The sequence below is a fragment of the Nerophis ophidion genome, linkage group LG24, assembly GCF_033978795.1.
Source record: "Nerophis ophidion isolate RoL-2023_Sa linkage group LG24, RoL_Noph_v1.0, whole genome shotgun sequence".
Lineage (NCBI taxonomy): Eukaryota > Metazoa > Chordata > Actinopteri > Syngnathiformes > Syngnathidae > Nerophis > Nerophis ophidion.
This window is the reverse complement of record NC_084634.1, coordinates 20,720,766-20,743,325: the sequence shown is the minus strand read 5'-3', so window position 1 is coordinate 20,743,325 and position 22,560 is coordinate 20,720,766. Positions and strand designations below refer to the sequence as shown.

At 39.0% G+C, this 22,560-nt stretch overlaps 1 protein-coding gene and 1 pseudogene across 3 annotated transcripts in view; one reads left to right on the top strand and one right to left on the bottom strand.

The window, feature by feature from the left end:
- LOC133542088 (gastrula zinc finger protein XlCGF57.1-like) overlaps positions 1–22,560 on the bottom strand; it is a 339,706-nt gene that overhangs the window by 5,647 nt on the left and 311,499 nt on the right. The window contains exon 1 of one of the 3 annotated variants that reach the window (XM_061885925.1): positions 9,266–9,751. The exons of the other annotated variants lie outside the window; for them this stretch is intronic. Within the exon in view, the coding sequence (XP_061741909.1) occupies positions 9,266–9,440 (175 nt within the window). The 5' untranslated portion in view covers positions 9,441–9,751. Of the gene's footprint in view, positions 1–9,265; positions 9,752–22,560 lie in introns of those variants that run through there. 3 annotated transcript variants of the gene reach the window in all.
- The window catches only part of LOC133542083 (zinc finger protein 37-like), a 115,445-nt pseudogene continuing 106,788 nt past the window's right edge, over positions 13,904–22,560 (top strand).

Here is a 22,560-nt window from a genome sequence, read left to right as displayed (position 1 = left end):
TTACCTAACATTTCATGGAAGCTGCTTTTATACCCAATCATGGCACCCACCTGTTCCCAATTAGCCTGCACACCTGTGGGATGTTCCAAATAAGTGTTTGATGAGCATTCCTCAACTTAATCAGTATTTATTTCCACCTTTCCCAACTTCTTTGTCACGTGTTGCTGGCATCAAATTCTAAAGGTAATGATTATTTGCAAAAAAAAAAAAGTTCATCAGTTTGAACATCAAATATGTTGTCTTTGTAGCATATTCAACTGAATATGGCTTGAAAATGATTTGCAGATCATTGTATTCCGTTTATATTTACATCTAACACAATTCCCCAACTCATATGGAAACGGGTTTGTAATTTGCATCCTAAATGCAAAGTTTTTGCACGTAACTGTGAGATATAACAGAGATGCACTTCTGGACATCGGAAAAGCTCACCATGAGCTCACTTCTAGTCTGACGGACTTCAACTTTCTGCTACGACGAGAGCCAGCTAACCACAAAACAACCACAACAAGACAGCGGGGCTACATGCTAGGCTAGAGACTAAAGCTACACAACCACCACTACCTAGCCTGCTGCTAGCTAACGTGCGCTCACTCGACAACAAGCTGGATGAGCTGAGAACCAGGACTACATCCCAACGTGAACTGAGAGAATGCTGTGCTCTTATTTACACGGAAACCTGGCTTTCGGACAGCATCCCAGACTCTGCTATCCAGCTAACAATGCACTCAGTTTACCGTGAAGGGTCTGTGTTTACGTGAGTAACAGCTGGTGCTCGGACGTCCAGGTGGTTGAAAGACACTGCTCGGACAACATTGAGTTGTTGATGGTGAAATGCAGACCTTTTTAGCTGCCAAGGGAGTTCAGTGCAGTGTTTATACTGTCTGTTTACATCCCGCCACGGGCGGACTCCACTACAGCGCTAAAGCTGCTGCATGACGTCATCAGTAAACAAGAGACCGCACACCCTGATGCTGTGTTCACGATAGCTGGGGATTTTAACCACCGCAACCTAAAGAGTGTCCTCCCTAAATACCATTAATATGAGAACTTTCATACAAGGGGAAAAAAACTCTCTGGACCAAGTATACTGCAATGGGAGTGGAGTCTACAAATGGTAAATTGGTAAATGGGTTGTACTTGTATAGCGCTTTTCTACCCCTTTTTAAGGAGCCCAAAGCGCTTTGACAGTATTTCCACATACGCCCAATCACACACACATTCACACACTGATGGTGGGAGTTGCCATGCAATGCGCTCACCAGGACCCATCAGGAGCAAGGGTGAAGTGTCTTGCCCAAGGACACAACGGACGTGACTAGGATGATAGATGGTGGGGATTGAACCAGTAACCCTCAGATTACAGGCACAGCCACTCTACCAACTTCGCCACGCCGTAGCCAGACCACACTTTGGACTATCTGATCACATTTCAGCTTTTCTACATCCAGCGTACAGACAGCGCCTCAAGCAAGCCCCCCCAGTGAGTAAAACTGTTCAAGTTTGGAATGAGGACACTGAACTAGTGCTTCAGGACTGCCTTGGGAGTACAGACTGGGACATGTTTAAAACTGCTGCTCAGAGGGAGGATGGTACTGTGAACATAGAGGCACATGCTTCCAGTGTAACTGGCTACATCAGTACGTGTGTGGAAAACATTGTTCCCACAAAACAATACCAGATATACCCAAACTAAAAAACCCTGGATTAATGTTCGGTCCAAGCTACATGCCCGCTCCACTGCATTTCTCTCAGGCAACGCTGAGGACTACAAGAAGGCCAGATATGACCTGTGTAAATCCATCAGCAAGGCCAAGGGACAATGCAGACAAAAGCTGGAGGGATTCTACTCCACCACAGATTCCCGGCGCATGTGGCAAGGCCTGCAACACATCACAGACTACAAGCAGGGGAGCAGGGGGGTCACAAACAGCCAACAATCACTGCCAGATGAGCTGAATGAGTTCTACGCCCGCTTCGAGGTCCTCAACACCAACTAACAGAGAGGGGTTCTGACCACGGAGCCCACGCAGGACCCACCGCTCACTGTGACAACAGCAGAGGTACGTACAGTTCTGAAGAAAACAAACCCACGGAAGACAGTCGGCCCAGATAACACCTCTGGCCAGGCCCTCAGGGTGTGTTCATCAGAGCTGGCTGACGTACTTGCTGACATATACAACTTGTCACTAACACAAGCTGTTGTGCCCACCTGCTTCAAGACCACCACCATCGTGCCCCTGCCAAAGAAAAACACTGTGACCTGTCTGTTGCACTCACCCCAATAGTGATGAAGTGCTTCGAGAGGATAGTCATGTCACACATCAAGAAGACCATCCCAGACACACTGGACCCTCTACAGCAGGGGTCACCAACCTTTTTGAAACCAAGAGCTACTTCTTGGGTACTGATTAATGCGAAGGGCTACCAGTTTGATACACACTTAAACAAATTGCCACAAATAGACAATTTGCTCAATTTACCTTTAATAGATAAATCTATGTATGTATGTATGTATATATATATATATATATATATATATATATATATATATATATATATATATATATATATATATAAATGGGTATTTCTGTCAGTCATTCCGTCGTAACTTTTTTTTCCTTTTACGGAAGGTTTTTTTGTAGAGAATAAATGATGAAAAACACTTAATTGAACGGTTTAAAAGAGGAGAAAACCCGAAAAAAATGAAAAATACATTTTGAAACATATTTTATCTTCAATTTCGACTCTTTAAAATTAAAAAATGAAGAGAAAAACTAGCTAATTTGAATCTTTTGGAAAAAAGTGAAAAACTTATTTATGTAACATCATTAGTAATTTTTCCTGATTAATATTAATTTTAGAGTTTTGATGACATGTTTTGAATAGGTTAAAATTCAATCTGCATTTTGTTAGAATATATACCAAATTGGACCAAGCTATATTTCTAACAAAGACAAATCGTTATTTCTTCTAGATTATCCAGAACAAACATTTTAAAAGAAATTCAAAAGAATTTGAAATAAGATTTAAATTTGATAGTACAGATTTTCTAGATTTGCCAGAATATTTTTTTTGAACTTTAATCATAATAAGTTTGAAGAAATATTTCACAAATATTCTTCGTCGAAAAAACAGAGGCTAAAATGAAGAATTAAATTAAAATGTATTTATTATTCCTATTTTCTTTCTTTCTTTCTTTAGTTTATTTCGAACATGAATATTTACAACACAATACAATACAGACAATAAAAATTATTTACAATTTAAAAAAAATACTTGAACATTTATTTAAATTGTCAGGAAAGAAGAGGAAGGAATTTAAAAGGTAAAAAGGTGAATGTGTTTAAAAATCCTAAAATCAATTTTAAAGTTGTATATTTTCTCTAAAATTGTCTTTCTGAAAGTTATAAGAAGCAAAAAAAAAAAGGAATGTATTTAAACAAGTGAAGACCAAGTCTTTAAAATATTTTCTTGGATTTTTTCAATTCTATTTGAGTTTTGTCTCTCTTAGAATTAAAAAGGTCAAGCAAAGCGAGACCAGCTTGCTAGTAAATAAATAAAATTTAAAAAATAGAGGTGGCTCACTGGTAAGTGCTGCTATTTGAGCTATTTTTAGAACAGGCCAGCGGGCGACTCATCTGGTCCTTACAGGTGACCGGTGCCCGCGGTCACCGAGTTGGTGACCCCTGCTCTACAGTTTGCCTACCGGCAGAACCGGTCCACTGAGGATGCAGTCAACCCCGTCATCCACACCACCCTCACCCACGTAGAGGGCAAGGACACCTATGCCAGGCTATTATTCATCGACTACAGCTCTGCTTTTAACACGGTCATCCCACAAAAACTCACTGCTAAACTCCTCACTGTTTGTCTGACACCAACTCTCTGTGACTGGGTCCTGAACTTTCTCACAAACCGGCCCCAGTCAATCAGAATCGGCAACCAGATATCGGGCACAAAGGTTCTAAGCATTGGGACCCCCCAAGGCTGCGTGCTGAGCCCCCTATTGTACACCCTCTTTAAATTCCTCGGGACCCACATCAGCGAGGACCTCACCTGGGATCACAACACCCAACAAATAATAAAGAAAGCCCAGCAGCGACTGTACTTCCTAAGAAAGCTGAGAAAAGTTGGCATGCCAACCAAAATTCTCAGCAACTTCTATATAAGTACGGTTGAGAGTGTCCTTACCAGCTCAATCACGGTCTGGTATGGAAACTGCACTGCTAAGGACAGGAAGGCACTCCAGTGAGTGATTAAAACTGCTCAGTACATATCAGGAGCAGCCTTCCCCTCACTACAGGACATGTAGTCTACCAGGGCCACCAGGAGAGCACACATCATCATCAAGGACAGTACACAGTCTCTTCAGCCTCCTACCATCAGGCAGACCATACAGGAGCCTGAAATCCAGGACTACCAGACTGACTAACAGTTTCTTCCCACAGGCCATCAGGCTTGTGAATGCTAACTTGTGAATGCTAGCTCCCTCCAACTCCCCGTTTTTACTTTTGTCTTTTTGAACAAAAGACAGCTACCTTGACCACCCCCGAACTGTGAACCATCACTGTAGACACTTTTCACCGTTGATCACTAAAGACACTTTAACTGCTGCTGTGACCCAAGGTCACCTCCATATTTATACTGTTGACTGTCAATCAGAATGTGCAATAATGTTATGTTACTTACTGTGCCTTGTACATACATTTTTATTTTTATTTTTAGCTAAGTACAGTGTGACTTGTTGAAGGGTGGACTAGCAAAGTAAGATTTTCATTGTACGGCAAACTGTGTGTTTAACTGTGCATATGACAATAAACAATCTTGAATCAAAAGGTGATTTGACGTAATATTTTGATATTTACACATTGCATATTTACACACACGCATTTTACTAGAATACCCTTATGAGCATTACATATATCAATATCACATACCTACTGTACTGTTTACTTGTTGAAATACCCTTTTTAGAGCAAATATCTGCCCAAATGGCCACTTTGTTGCTGCCAAAAATGTATTTTAAGTAATATTTTGATATTGACACATCTCATCTCTGCATATTTTACTAGAATACTCTTATGGACATTACATGTGTATATATGAATCAAGTACCTACTGTACTGTATACTTGTAGAAATACCCTTTACAAAGCTAAAATATACCAAAACAACCACTCTGCTGCTGCCAAAATTTGATTTCAAGTAATATTTTGATACTGACAAATCTCATCTCTGCTTAGTTTACTAAAATACCCTTATGAGCATTACATATATCAAAATCAAGTACCTACTGTAATGTTTACTTGTTGAAATACCATTTTTAGAGCAAATATCTACCCAAATGACCACTTTGTTGCTGCCAAAAATGCATTTTAAGTAATAGTTTGATATTGATACATCTCATCTCTGCATATTTTCCTAAAATACTCTTATGGGCATTACACATATATAAATTAAGGACCTACTGTACTGTATACTTGTAGAAATACCCTTTACAAAGCTAAAATATACCAAAACAACCACTCTGCTGCTGCCAAAATTTGATTTCAAGTAATATTTTGATACTGACAAATCTCATCTCTGCTTAGTTTACTAAAATACCCTTATGACCATTACATATATCAAAATCAAGTACCTACTGTACTGTTTACTTGTTGAAATACCATTTTTAGAGCAAATATCTACCCAAATGGCCACTTTACTGCTGCCAAAAATGTATTTTAAGTAATATTTTGATACTGACACATCTCATCACTGCATATTTTACTAAATACTCTTATGGGCATGACATATATATAAATCAAGTACCTACTGTATACTTGTAGAAATACCCTTTACAAAGCTAAAATATACCAAAACAACCACTCTGCTGTGCCAAAATTGATTTCAAGTAATATTTTGATATTTACACATCTCATCTCGGCATATTGTACTGGAATACCCTTATGGGCATTACACATATATAAACCTAGTACCTACTGTACTGTTTACTTGTTGAAATACCCATTTAGAGCTAAAAACTACCCATTTTTCTACTTTACTGCAACCAATAATTGACTCCAGATAGTATTAACAATAATAACAAAATTGTCAGAATAATTGTATATAAGTTATAAAACAACTTTGTGTTCCATTGAATTCAGGTCCCCTGCGACGAGACCAAAGCTGTCTTTTATCTTATCAAACAAAAGGCTTGTAAAACTCCACTGTCTGCGATGGGATGCATGTGGCTGTGGCTGTCTATTGACCTTTTCTTGACCCGAGATCTACAAAGCGGAGAGGGAGCAGACCTGACGCAGCACCAGGCACCTTTTCTTTTATCTGTTTATGATCGAGTGCGACAGCAGTTTACGACCCCCCTCCCTTTAGAAACATCTGCAGCTATGTAATCAGAAAAGGCCCAAATAGACGAGGACGTGTGGAACTCCCTCGTCAGAGCGTGGTGGGAAACTGTACGAAGTTGCAGCCCAGACGTTTCTCCTCATGAGCTAAATTGAATCCTGTCTGTGTTTGATTACTTTGCTCCTTGTCTTGTTTAATAGATGTCATCGGCAAAAATGTCAAAGCATTTCTCTGAAACACAATATTATACATTCTGAAAACGATAGCAAGAATATACCTAAAAATTTCAGAAAATGTCACGAGCAAACACTTTGTTTAAACGGTTTTTACTGCATTTTTAGCCCTTTGAGACAATTGTGATTTAGGGCTAGATAAACATTGATTGATTGATTGATACTGAACAACAATTCTAAATAACTGAAGAAACATCACTGATAAACATTGGAAAACTGTCACTGAACGTCTTAGTGTGATGTCATTCTGTGACAGACAAATGGAACACAGTTTCCACATGGTGAGGACATTGATGGTCAGACTCACTGTCCTACGGATTACCTCAACTTCTGCCTAGACGTGACCTGTCCTGCTAAGACTGTTCAGTGCTACCCTAATGACAAACCCTGGGTAACACAGGAGGTTCAAGCTGTCCTCAACAAGAAGAAAGCTGCCTTCAGGAGTGGAGACAGGGAGGCAATGAGAGCAGCACAGCGGGAGGTGAAAGGACACGTAAAGAAGGCTAAGGACAGCTACAGGAAGAAGCTGGAGCAGAACAACGTGAGGGAGGTCTGGGAAGGTGTGAAAACCATCACAGGCCACAAGACAAAGACCAGAGCAGTAGAGGGGACAATAGAGAGGGCCAATGAGATTAAGAACTTCTTCAACCGGTTCAACCAGAACCGGTTGAAGTGGGGGGTGTCCTCCCCAACCCTCATCACAGCCACCCCCTCTTCTTCTCCCCCCCAGCCATGGTTGCAACCCCCTACTCCTCCTCCTCCTCCTCCACCAGACATTAGTCATCTCTGTGGACCAGGTCAGAGGTCAACTGAGGAAGCTGCATCCTAGAAACTATGGTGCGCACCTGAATATCTGGTGTGCACTATGTAATATTTAAGTACAGTCTTTTATTTTCTAATCAATTCATTTTTTACCATGAATTGATTAACGTGGACCCCGACTTAAACAAGTTGAAAAACTTATTGGGGTGTTACCATTTAGTGATCAATTGTACGGAATATGTTCTGAACTGTGCAATCTACTAATAAAAGCATCAATCAATCAACCAATCAATTCCTACATGCAAACACTGTGTTACTGTTCAAACTGTGTGTAATGCAACAGTATTTAAAATGATTAAATATACTTGTTAAATAATGTGTCTTCCTTGTTTTTTATGAATAATTAAGGCCTACTATGCTACTGTATTTTAATGCTGTTCATGATGGTGGTACTTGGAAATTCAAGTATTTTCTGAGGTGGTACTTGGTGAAAAAAGTTTGACAACTACTGATGTAGTGACGTTGTAAACTACATTGGCAGACACCATTTTGTTATACCCAAACGGGGTCTGCTCATACATCGCGCTTCCAACGAGATCCCGTTCTTTCCCCCGAGTAAAAAGGTTCCACAACTGTTCACGTTATACCATCTCATCTTATTGTCCATCATGTGAATGTTTGAAGTGGAACTAAATGTGATCTCTGAAAGGGGGACACATTATTTCCAAAGCAGGGCCTCCATCCACATATACAATACTACTACATATCTGATGAAAAACAATATTATTGTTGTTTTTTTAATTATAAGTGTGCCAAACCACCTCTATTTGGACATTATCTAATGCAGGGGTGTCCAAAGTGCGGCCCGGGGGCCATTTGCGGCCCGCAGCTAATCGTTTACCGACCCGCCACACATTCTGCAAAAATTGCCAAATTGATAGAATTGCAAAAATTCAAAAACACATTTAAAAAAAGTGGAATGAGGTGAAATCTAATGAGAAAAAGTGGCAATGTTGACACAAAGCTGCCATGCAGGCAGTTTTTTTTCCCCTTTTGTCTTTATTTTCTTTTTTTTCCATTGCTCAAAAAAAAGGACAAAAAAAATCTATGTTATAATGAATTATTACTTAAAAATTATCCTTTTAAAATGTTTTATGTGGAAAAAATATTGCATATGTTTTGTGGTTGCCATATAAAAACATCAAAGTTTTGACAAAAGAGCATAAAATAAACAAAATAATAGTTCAAACTTAAAATCAATAGATATATCGGAAGTTGATCTGGAAATTTAAGTGTTTAAAGTAAAAAAAAATTATAATAAAAATGCATCATTTTATTAATGGGGTTCGAATCTCAATTATATTTAGTAGGATTTTATTTAACTTTTCACTGTGATTACTCAAAAATATAATATAATTCAAATCAATGATGTCCTGCATTATTGATCTTTGAGAGGTTTAATTGCTAAATAAAGGAACTCTCCTGAAGGAATCAATAAAGTACTATCTATCTATCGAAATACTGCATAGTTCAGTTTTACTATAAAAAACTAAGTTGTCTTTGACAGAAAAGGCATAAAACCTTATTTGTTTTACTTTATATCAACCTCAAGTTGATATAGAGATTTACTGTAAGCATTAAATAAAAAAGAATAATAATTTTACTTATTTTTAACATTTTACTGACTGAAGCCATCTATGCTCCCCAGGAGCCCTAAGGATTAAAAAAAAATCCATATATTTTGTTATGGTTTGAAAATGAAAAATATCAAAATGGTCCCCGCATGTTAACATTTTTCCGTGTTCGGCCCTCTGCGGAAAAGTTTGGACACCCCTAATCTAATGGAAATGACTGCTGCAAACACGTCATGTTCATGATGAAATATAAAGTTAGGAAAGATGTGAGAGTAAGAAGTAAACAAACCTGTTCTGTGTAACACAACTTGAGGTTTCTTGAAAACAGCCTCCAATAGTTGACGTAGTCTCTCGTTCTCTTCTTTTGTCCGAGAAAGTTCCTCTTTGTACTCTGCTATCGTTCTTTCACACATTTTCACACAACAAAGTTCCTCCTCATACTTTGCTATCGTTCTTTCGCACATTTTCACACAATCACAACACTTTACACTCACACTTGATCTTAACTAAGCAATGTGTTGATCAAATCCGCGTCTCTTTGTTAGCAGCTAACAAGCTAAGCTAACTAGCATGCTAAGCTAACTAGCGCGCTAAAACAACAAACAAACTAAGCGGGCCTAATAATGTCCAAAGTTGAGTGAGACGAGTGGAGTTGATGCTGACACGGAGGATGAATAAAGTGTAGTTAGTAGATGTGCCGAGGCTTAGAAGCGTGTGTGGAGTAAAGGAGGACTTTGCTGCAACCCGCATGTCCTCCACGCATGCGTCCGTAGGGGCGGGGCCAAAGAGTAATAGTTGTGATGCTTTGAGCTAGGGAGTATAAGAACTACACTACCCAGCATGCTTGGTGACGAGCATGCGCGGTAGCCCCGTGAAGTGGTGTCGTATGTCGCCATGCGGACAGCTAGAATGTGGTTATGAGCACGCTGTGTGAGTCAACGTTGAACACGCCTCGTCTGCATTTATTACAATTAGACAGACAACACAATAAGTGCATTAAAAACAGTACTAGTTAAAGGCCTACTAAAATGACATTTTCTTATTTAAACAGGGATAGCAGTTCCATCCTATGTGTCATACTTGATCATTTCGCGATATTGCCATATTTTTGCTGAAAGGATTTAGAATAGAACATCGACGATAAAGTTCGCAACTTTTGGTCACTAATAAAAAAGCATTGCCTTTACCAGAAGTAGCAGACGATGTGCGCGTGATGTCACGGGTTGTAGGGCTCCTCACATCTGAACATTGTTTATAATCATAGCCTCCAGCAGCAAGAGCTATTCAGACCAAGAAAGCGACAATGTTCCCATTATTTGAGCGAGGATGAAAGATTCGTGGATAAGGAATGTTAGAGTGAAGCACCAAAAAAACAAAAAAAAAGTGACAGCTCCGGGCGACGGCAGTGGTAGCGTTTCAGATGTAATTAGACACATTTACTAGGATAATTCTGGAAAATCCCTTATCTGCCTAAAGTGTTAATAGTATTTTAGTGAGATTCTAAAGTCATACCTGAAAGTTGGATGGCTGTGGTGAACGCCAGTGTCTCTGAGAGAAGCCGAGGAGCCAAGATCCCAGCTGCCTTTTTGACAGCTACAGGAGGAGGTCCCATAATCCACTGAAGTATCCGGTAAGAGCTGACTTAATATCACAATTTTCCCATCCAAAAACTTGATGGTTGACATAGAGAAACATGTTCGCTTGACCGCTCTGTGTTAAAGCTTCACAACAAACAAAGAAACACCGGCTGTGTTTCGGTGCTAAAGGCAGCTGCAATCCACCGCTTTCCACCAACAGCATTCTTATTTATAGTCTCCATTATTACTTGTATAATTGCAAAAGATTCAGCAACACAGATGTCCAAAATACTGTGTAATTATGCGATGAAAAGAGACAGCTTTTAGCCGTGTGTGGTGCTGGGCTAATATGTCCGCTACAACCCAAGGCATCACAAACACGCGTCATCATTCACGTCATCATTCCGCGACTTTTACAACAAGAAACTCCGCGGAAAATTTAAAATTGTGATTTAGTAAACTAAACCGTCCATATTGGCATGTGTTGCAATGTTAATATTTCATCTTTGATATGTAAACTATCAGACTGCGTGGTCGCTAGTAGTGGCTTTCAGTAGGCCTTTAATTATTTTCAAACATACATGATTTAAAGTAAAATACGGTTTATATATTTAAAATATCATTTGTTGCCATGTTTTGTGTGGGCACCATGAAAACATACATTTTGAATGGTTTGTTCACGACTTGCCCATCACTATGACTCGTTGGCCCCGCCCCTAAGTGACGCATGTGGAGAATATGTTCTTCGCAGCAAAGTCCTCCTTTACTCCACACACGCTTCTAAGCCTCGGCACATCTACTAACTACACTTTATTCATCCTCCATGTCAGCATCAACTCCACTCATCTCACTCAACTTTGGAGATTATTAGAAACATCAAGTTGTGTTACACAGAACATGATTGTTCACTTCTTACTCTCACATCTTTACTAACTTTATATTTTATCATTAACATGAAAATGATGTGTTAAAATAATTTGATCAGTATGTGTACTCAGACACATGATTGTTATTGTGTTATTAATGTGATTATCAGACAGCAGTCATTTCCTCCATTCATCACTCGTCTTCCGTGGGGTCGCGGGGACAGCAGCCTAAGCAGAGAAGCCCAGACTTCCCTCTCCCCAGCCACTTCGTCCAGCTTTTCCCATTCATCACATTTGCTATGAGGAACTTTATTATTAATATATTCTGTTCTTGTTACTTGGGGCGGTATAGCTCAGTTGGTAGAGTGACCGTGCCAGCAACTTGAGGGTTCCAGGTTCGATCCCAGCTTCTGCCATCCTAGTCACTGCCATTGTGTCCTTGGGCAAGACACTTTACCCACCTGCTCCCAGTGCCACCCACATTGTTTTAAATGTAACTTAGATATTGGGTTTCACTATGTAAAGCGCTTTGAGTCAGTAGAGAAAAGCGCTATATAAATATAATTCCCTTCACTTCACATGATATCTTGTTATTCTATTTTCTAATTTCAAGGGGAACTGCACTTTTTGGAATCATTCACAGTCCCTATGTAAGTTAAAGTTAAGTTCCCAACGGTAGTCACGCACTAGGTGTGGTGAAATGATCCTCATCCCCAAGTTCACCCTCTGGGAGGTGAGGGCAGTGGAGGCCGCACTCGGGAATCATTTGGTGATTTAACCCCCAACCCTTGATGCTGAGTGCCAAGCAAGGAGGCGATGGGTCCTGTTTTTATAGTCTTTGGTATGACTCGGCCAGGATTTGAACTCACGACTCTCCAGTCTGAGGGCAGACACTCTAACCCAAGGGAATAGGTTTGATTTTGAGATTGGTGGGGACACAAAAGTGCTCCAAGGCAGCACTCTGAAAGTTTACTTTTTTTTTTACATTAGCAATCATAATTTGACTTCAATCTTTATTCGGCCTTGAATAAAAATTATCCTCTTGGATCACATTTTTCAGGGCCTTACTTGGCACCAAAACTCTCCTAATCTTGCAAGCAAAAAATGATTTAGTTTAGGAGCCCCGAAGCCAAACATCAAATATTAACTCTTGAAAATGTGAATGATTGTGCCCCTCGCCCCAGATTCACGTATCGCCACTAACATCACCAGCGGCGTCTATCATGACAGGAGGAACGTAAAAGTCTCAAGAAGCCATATTTGAAAGCCAAAAGGAAGTCGGCCATTTTGGTTTCCGTCAGCCATGTTGAAGGCAAAAAGGGGTGGTACTTGAACAAACTCCTCCTCGGGACTTTGACCAAACTTTGACCTGATGGCTCGCCACACAACTTTACACATTTATAACACAGCTCCACAAACTGAGATTGTACTCAGAGTTGGTACAAATGATGATGATGACACCCTGTCGTGCAGAATGGGTCAGTACCTGTTGGTACCCATTGGTGGTGGGCGGAGCCTGGCGGCCAAAACTGCCCCTCGCCATCAACCATCAAATTGTCTTTACTTCTCTTTAGATGATGGGATCTCCTTGCAAACTGAAATGAGGCCTTTAGGTCGGGGTCTGATCAAGACTGTTATGTATTCAAATAACGAGGTAGCACACACGTTTAGTAACTTTTATATATGACTTGGGAGTAGCAGTAGCATACACTCTAGAGAGGTATCATCAACACTCAATGTACAGCACTTGGTGAGCATGCTAAGTAGACACAACTCAACTACTGCAAGTCAGTCAGGACAAACAACGCTGAGTCAGCATGCACATTAATACACCACAAAGACTAATCATTGATATCGACTTCAACATCGCCCCCTTGTGGTGGAAAATGATAACAGTCATAACTTCCTTCCACATGCTCCAATCTTCCTGATGTGTTTATTTATAGTGGGTCGAGATCATTGTCATTCAACATCCTGTACGCAAATTTAAAATGACATTTTCATACTCGGCACATTTTCTAACATAATCTTGTTAATATGCTCAATAAGGTTCTATTCAAATGTAATACAAGTAACACGTAAGACTTTATTTGCACACTTAAGTAGATTTGTTTTCAGGTGAAAAAGATGCTAACTCCCTGAAAAGAACAATTGTTTAACTATTTATTTTCCATACATTATTTAGATCCAGAAAACACATTGTTATATATCTTATATTATAATCATTACTATAATTGAATGTAAGTTTGTGTAAAATATTTTCACACAACAAAGTGTGAATGCATGTTATAAAGTGTGGGGTTGAGTTATAATTGATATAATACAATTAGGTATGGCAAATGCATTTTGTCTACTTGCCAACTATTCAAATTATATTTAATATACATGTTTATATAATGTCATGTAATAGGATTTTAACAATACTTATGTTACCATAAGAGTTTGTTAACCAGTTCCACTTGGCCGTGACGTCATTCCCAGCTTCCGGGGTAAACGGAAGACATCAGAAAGAGCACATCGAAGGAGAAAGACGTTAATAAGTCTGTTGCGATCTGCTGCTCAGATCTTCACGTGTTTGTTTTTTCATTCTCTGTCTGACCCGTTTATTTCCTGTTTTTATCCATCACTATGGTTACACATCAGTCCACCTGTTAGTCTCGCCCCGCACACCTGCTAATTATTATCACCCTCCTATTTAAGCTCACCTTTTCTGTTCACTCATTCTCGGATCCTAATTTGCCCACGCGCATCAGTGACGACTCTCATCATTCGTATGTATTTTCTCGCTAGCTCTCACGCCAAGCCACTTTATTGTCTAGCTTTCATGCTAAATGTTTTGTTTACTCTTTTGTGTCCTCGTACCAAGTTCTAGTTTTCCTTGTTTTATCCTAGCTTTCACGCTAGCGTCTTTTGTTTACTTTTTCTCTTTACACCAGTATTTTTGTTCATAGACTTTTGTTATTAAATACCCTTTATCTTACCTATGCTGTGTTCTGCTTCGACGCATCCACGGGAAAACCACACCGGCATTACAATGCCGAAGAAGAGTCTTCACAAAGTCAGTCCTATTTTTGTTCTCCAGTTTGAAATATTAACGTCGTATAAAATACATATTTGATTCTTTATTTAAGGATAAAGTCGTCTCGATGCGCTAGAAGCTTCTCGTGCTATCTTTGCTTGTTAGTTAGCTTAGCTCGCTAGTTAGCTTAGCTTGTTAGCTGCTAACAGAAGACACAGAAGTTATCAAAACATCTCTAAGTAGAAATCAAGTGATTTATTGATACTTTTATTAGTATATTGCACAGTACAGTACATATTCCGTACAACCGACCACTAAAAGGTAACACCCGAATACGTTTTTCAACTTGTTTAAGTCGGGGTCCACATTAAGTGTGAGTGTAAAGTGTTGTGATTGTGTGAAAATGTGCCAAAGAACCATAGCAAAGTATGAGGACGAATTCACACAGTACTATGTAGAAAGTAGCCTTTAAAATACAAATATACTGCAGGAAAATAAATGAAAATATAATTTCAAATAGATAAAAGGCTATGTTTATTCCCAGTTACGAGTAGCGCAAGCAGTAATATGTTTCTTTTTTCATGTTGGTGGTATAGCAGGCAAACAAATTAGAACCTTTTTTTGAGTGAAATCTGGGTTGAATGTGATGTGTACAACTACCTCTGGTGTTATAATGGTGAATATATTTTGAAGTATCTAGACCGGTAAATGGGTATTTTAGTGGTATGGTGTATCTTGTACACCAGACCAACTGCAAGAAGATGTACTCTGTCGGCCACCAAGAGCCTCCCCATGTTAAGGAAATGGTTGGCGGAAAGGTGAGCCCGAGATGGACGGTTGAGTAGAAGCCCAATCATTTGGTTTTGGGCTGTCTGGAGTTTGTTTTTCGGGGCTTTTAAGGCGTCACGGTACCAAACATGAACTCCGTAGTCAAAGTGAAGTTAAATGAGTGCTTGTGTTAGAGTCTTAAAGGGGAACATTATCACTAGACCTATGTAAGCGTCAATATATACCTTGATGTTGCAGAAAAAAGACCATATATTTTTTTAACCGATTTCCAAACTCTAGACGGGTGAATTTTGCCGAATTAAATGCCTTTCTATTATTGGCTCTCGGAGTCAATAATAGAGGGAGTCAATCCGCAATTTTCTCAAACACATTACAAACACAGAGTCAAATCAGCTCTGCTATTTTTTGTTTTTTCGACAGTTTTCCGTACCTTGGAGACATCATGCCTCGTCAGTGTGTTGTCGGAGGGTGTAACAACATGAACAAGGAGGGATTCAAGTTGCACCACTGGCCCAAAGATGCGAAAGTGGCAAGAAATTGGACGAAATTTGTTCAAAATACGAGGGTGTGGGGAAAGCCGACGAAATGGTCAGTGGTTTGTTCCGCACACTTTACCGACGACAGCTATGCTACGACAGAGATGGCAAGAATGTTTGGATATCCTGCGACACTCAAAGCAGATGCATTTCCAACTATAAAGTCAAATAAATCTGCTGCCAGACCCCCATTGAACGTGCCGAAGTGTGTGAGCTATTCAGGGACAAAGGACCTCGATAGCACGGCAAGCAATGGCGGCAATTTGTTCCCGCAGACGAGCGAGCTAAACCCCCTGGATGTCTTGGCTCACACCGCTTCTACCGAAGATGATCAAGTGAAGAATATGGGTCCTAGTTTCCCTGGCCTGCCGACATCAACTCCAAAACCGGACAGATCAGCTTTCAGGAAAAGAGAGCGGATGAGAGTATGGCTACAGAATATATTAATAGATGAAAACTTTATTCATTACTCGCTTTTTTACGTAAATTAATATACATAAACTGTGTTTACCAATAATTTAGCTTAAAAACATTTATTTTTTTCAATCATTCGAGTACATTCGGGTAGTCTTGTGTAATGCAGTATTTTCTGTCTCTTTAGGTATGGTTAACCTGAGTGAAGTCTCCCCATTATTTTGTTACAGGTGTTACAGGACATTTTTTCGAACTCTTATCGACATTCCACTGAAGAGGATGATTATCAAACTTTTTCAAGAGCGCATATTGGAGTTCAGATATACCCTGATGTGAAGTCTAAAGGTAACAATTAATGTTCGAGTACGCTGTGGAATACTCTTGATACTGGAGATGGCAAATAGTACGATTAAAATACTTATCGCAATGATACATTCATATTTCACAGGTGTCCAGGTATTTCTACCCACCAGCGGGGTGATCCTGTTATGTAAGAACTAGGGTTGTACGGTATACTGGTATTAGTATAGTACCACGATACTAATTAATCATATTGGGTACTATACCACCTCTAAAAAGTACTACTTCTATGAGTACATCAATATTTTTAGGCATCAAATCTTCTTTCATTTAAAAAAAAAATGTATATTATGTTTATAAACTCAGGAAATATGTCTCTGGACACATGAACACTTGAATATGACCAATGTATGATCATGTAACTACCTTGTATCAGATTGATACCCATATTTGTGGTATCATCCAAAACTAATGTAAAGTATCCAAACTACAGAAGAATAAGTGATTATTAGATTTTAATAGAAGTGTAGATGGAACATGTCGAAACAGAAAATAAGCAGATATTAACAGTAAATGAACAAGTAGATTCATAATCAATTTTCTATCACTTGTCTTTTGTAATTTTGACAAAATAATAGAATATAAATGACACAATATGTTGCTTCATATGTGAGCAGACTAAATTAGGAGCTTTTGTTTGTTTACGTACTACTAAACGACAACTTGTCTTGTATGTTCACTATTTTATTTAAGGACAAACTTCCAAGTCTGTTTTTGTACTCACTGTACCACTTTTGAATTAATTTTAGGAAAAAAGGAGGTATTTCCTGTGTTTTTATTGGTTGTTTTGCTACACACTTTTAACACAACACAGGAAAGAACACAAATAATGTCATTGTGTTAACAGTGTGAGTTCAAAACTATTTCTATTCTCTCTTTATCTTATTTACTTATTTACCCAACAGACGTCCAGCAGCCCCCTCACATTAAAGAGGAAGAGGAGGATCCACAACCCCCCCACATTAAAGAGGAAGAGGAGGATCCACAGCCCCCCCACATGAAAGAGGAAGAGGAGGAAGTGTGGATGAGTCAGGAGGGAGAGTGTCCTGTAGGGCAGGAGGAGGCTGATGTCAGCAAGTTTCCACTGACTGTTGTCTCTGTGAAGACTGAAGAGCATGAAGACAAACCACCTGAGTCCTCACAGCTTCATCACAGTCCAAGTAAGCACAACATTTTATTCTCAGGGCATTCAATCCATCACAACTGGACTCTTCACTTTGTCTTACAAGACCTTTGTCCTCTCATCAAGTCTTGAATATAATCACTGGAATTTAGAGGGGAACTGCAGTTTTTTGAGAAATGTTTTTTTATTGTTCACAATCATTATAAAAGACATGATGATATATATCTATATATCTATATATATATATATATATATATATATATATATATATATATATATATATATATATATATATATATATCATTCTAACTCATAAATGTAAGTAAAAAAAGTGCCAATAATACTACATTTGCATTTCGTGGTTTGGATACCAATCAAGTATTAGTGATATTTTTATTATAAGTGATAACGCAAACAAACTATTTATAGCTTGTGTGTCTATGTTGACATCACCGGCTGGTGAGCTCCTTCCTCGCCTCGGTGCTGGTGAAAGATTATTCCAGATCATGAATCGTGCCTCTCACCTGGATAGTAGAGGATGAGGACGTACTCTGACAAGTTGGTACCCTTTGACAGCCAATTTAGGCCCGAAAAGACTCTTGGCTTCACCCCCCATATCGTGCGACGATTATGAGTCTTTCTCCATCCAAACGAGAATATAACAAGAGTCTATCAGTCTGCGTCATAGTGACAGCAGACCTTTTACAGTAAGTTGTGTTTTAGAAAGTAGGTTGGCTCTCATGAAGTCTGCAGTGTGTAATATTCAGTGATGTTGAAAAAAAAAGCAAATGTAGTGATGCTTTTTTGAAAGTAATGCGCTAATAAGCTAAAATATGTAAATATTCCATCTTTTTAAAAAAGTACCTGTTACTAAATGACATATATACCTACTGCATGTACATAAAACCTTAATGGAGGTGTTTGGATGCTTTTTAAGTTCTTGTAGGCAGAATCAATCAATCAATGTTTATTTATATAGCCCTAAATTACAAGTGTCTCAAAGGGCTGCACAAACCACGACACCCTCGGTAAAGCCCTCATAAGGGCAAGGAAAACTCACATCCAATGGGACGTCGGGGACAGTGGCAATGATGACTATGAGAAACCTTAAAGAGGATCGCATATGTGGGCACCCCCCAGGGGACCAAAAGCAATGGATGACGAGCGGGTCTAACATGATATTGTGAAAGTCCAATCCATAGTGAATCCAACATAACGGTGAGAGTCCAGTCCAAAGTGGATCCAATATAGTAGCGGGAGTCCCATCCAAAGTGGAGCCAGCAGGCAACCATTCCAAGCGGATGCGGATCAGCAGCGTAGAGCTGTCCCCAACCGATACACAGGCGAGCGGTCCATTCTGGGTCCCAACTCTGGACAGCCAGTGCTTCATCCATGGCCACCGGACCTGTGTCCCCCCCCCCCCCCGCCCAACCCCTCCACAAGGGAGTGGGGGGCAGAGGAGAAAAAGAAAAGAAAAGAAACGGCAGATCAACTGGTCTAAAAGGGGATCTATTTAAAGGCTAGAGTATACAAATGAGTTTTAAGATGAGACTTAAATGCTTCTACTGAGGTGGCATCTCGAACTGTTACCGGGAGGGCATTCCAGAGTACTGGAGCCCGAACGGAAAACGCTCTATAGCCCGCAGACTTTTTTTGGGCTCTAGGAATCACTAATAAGCCGGAGTCCTTTGAACGCAGATTTCTTGCCGGGACATATGGTACAATACAATCGGCAAGATAGGATGGAGCTAGACCGTGTAGTATTTTATACGTAAGTAGTAAAACCTTAAAGTCACATCTTAAGTGCACAGGAAACCAGTGCAGGTGAGCCAGTATAGGTATATATGTATGTATATATGTATATAAAGGTATATACAGTATAGGTATATATGTATGTATATATGTATATAAAGGTATATACAGTATAGGTATATATGTATGTATATATGTATATAAAGGTATATACAGTACAGGTATATATGTATGTATATATGTATATAAAGGTATATGCAGTATAGGTATATATGTATGTATATATGTATATAAAGGTATATGCAGTATAAGCGTAATCTGATCAAACTTTCTTGTTCTGGTCAAAAGTCTGGCAGCCACATTTTGTAACAACTGTAATCTTTTAATGCTAGACATGAGGAGACCCGAAAATAATACGTTACAGTAATCGAGACGAGACGTAACAAACGCATGGATAATGATCTCGGCGTCGTTAGTGGACAATTTGGAGCAAATTTTAGCGATATTACGTAGATGAAAGAAGGTCGTTTTAGTAACGCTTTTAATGTGTGACTCAAAGGAGAGAGTTGGGTGGAACATAATACCCAGATTCTTTACCGCGTCGCCTTGTTTAATTATTTGGTTTATTATTAGTGGTTTAAAGGCCTACTAAAATGAGATTTTCTTATGTAAACGGGGATAGCAGGTCCATTCTATGTGTCATACTTGATCATTTCACGATATTGCCATATTTTTGCTGAAAGGATTTTGTAGAGAACATCCACGATAAAGTTCGCAACGTTCGGTGCTAACAGAAAAGCCCTGCCTTTACCGGAAGTCGCAGACGATGACGTCACATGTTGATGGCTCCTCACATATTCACATTGTTTTTAATGGGAGCCTCCAACAAAACTTCGATTCGGACCGAGAAAACGACAATTTCCCCATTAATTTGAGCGAGGATGAAAGATTTGTGTTTGAGGATATCGACAACTACAAAAAACAAACAAAACAAAAAAACAAGTTAAAAATGAAAAACGCGACTGCATTGGGACGGATTCCGATGTTTTTAGACACATTTACTAGGATAATTCTGGGAAATCCCTTATCTTTCTATTGTGTTGCTAGTGTTTTAGTGAGTTAAATAGTACCTGATAGTCGGAGGTGTGTCTCCACGGGTGTCTTGACGCCAATGTCTCAGGGAAGTCGACGGCAGCTTTATGGACGGCACAAGCTCAGCTTTTCTCCGGTAAGAAGCAACTTTTTAACTACAATTTTCTCACCGAAACCTGCTGGTTGACATGTGGTCGGGATCCATGTTCTCTTGACCGCGCTCTGATCCATAGGAAAGTTTCACCTCCAGGAATTTTAAACAAGGAGTCACCGTGTGTTTGTGTGGCTAAAACTTCCCAACTCCATATTTCTACTTTGACTTCTCCAATATTAATTGAACAAATTGCAAAAGATTCAGCAACACAGTTCTCCAAAATACTGTGTAATTATGCCGTTAAAGCAGACGACTTTTAGCTGTGTGTGTGTGCAGCGCTCATACTTCCTAAAAACCCGTGACGTCTTGCGTACACGTCATCATTACACAACGTTTTCAAGACGAAACTCCCGGGAAATTTAAAATTGCAATTTAGTAAACTAAAGCGGCCGTATTGGCATGTGTTGCAATGTTAATATTTCATCATTGATATATAAACTATCAGACTGCGTGGTGGCTAGTAGTGGCTTTCAGTAGGCCTTTAACAGAACGTATACATATTTTTAAATGTCCATTTTTCTTTCACAATGACTGAGATAGGCCCCTGTGCCCCCGAAAGGGACAAGGGGTAAAAAATGGATGGATAATTATATTGAATAAAAATGGTTAGGAATGAGTTTGGCGTTCATGCTTGTCACTTACTGCTGTGTCGTCCACACACTGGGAGCGTGTGCAAATGTGCAATGTTTCGGATTAAAAAATCACATTTATTTTTCATAGTTTGGCTTGGGGTGCGACTTATACTCTGGAGGGACTTATGTGTGAAATTATTTACACATTACTGTAAAATATCAAAAAATATTTATCTTATTCACATAAGTGCCTAGACGTACCGATAGAAGATGAAGCGGCACATTGTCTACTTTGGAGTTGGCAGAGTTGTTTAGAAGCGACACCGACTAAGTAGATTTCATCAGATTTATCGATTTGGAGTGACAGATAGTTTGGTAAAGGTATAGCATGTTCTATAAGTTATAGTTATTTGAATGACTCTTAGCATAATATGTTAGGTTAACATAGCACGCACCTTCTCAGTTGGTTATTTATGCCTCATATAACCTACACTTATTCAGCCTTTTGTTCACTATTCTTTGTTTATTTTAAATTGCCTATCTAATGTCTATTCTTGGTGTTGGATTTTATCAAATAAATTTCCCCCAAAAATGCGACTTATTCTCCAGTGCGACCTATATGTTTTTTTTCCTTCTTTATTATGCATTTTCGGCCGGTGCGATTTATTCTCCGGAGCGACTTATAATTCGAAAAATACGGTAAAGGGAAACCAATCCAAATCCATTGCTACTCTTTATAAAGTAAAACATGCTGAATAAGACATGTCTGCATATGTTATATTATTCTATTGTTTTTCCATATTTAACATATTGTGTTGAAGTTTGGAGAAATGTTTATAAAACAAATATAGACCCAATTATTCAACTTCAAAAAAGGGTCATCAGAGTAATACACAAAGCGTGCTACTATGGACATACCAATCCATTATTTATGAGTTCTAATATGTCGAAATTTTCAGATATTGTGTTTTTAAAAACCTTGGAAATTATATTTCGAGTAAAGCAACAGTCTTCCAGCTTGTATTATTAGGTTATTTCAATTAAGAAGAGAAAACTATCATTTACGGGGATATTGATTTTTGAAATAGGTAAAGTAAGAAGGAATACAAAATACAAATGTATTTCAGTTTTAGGAGTTAAATGGTGGAACAAGCTCAGTGATGAGTTGAAGACATGTAGTTCTCTCACTGGGTCCATGTGTACACTCTCAGTTACATTAACACTGATATTATACATGTGGGCCAATAGATAGAAATGCTGTTAAATGTAGCTTTGATGTGGCAAGCTACTTTTGCAGTGTAGCGTGTAGTGTAGCTTGCTACAATTCTCT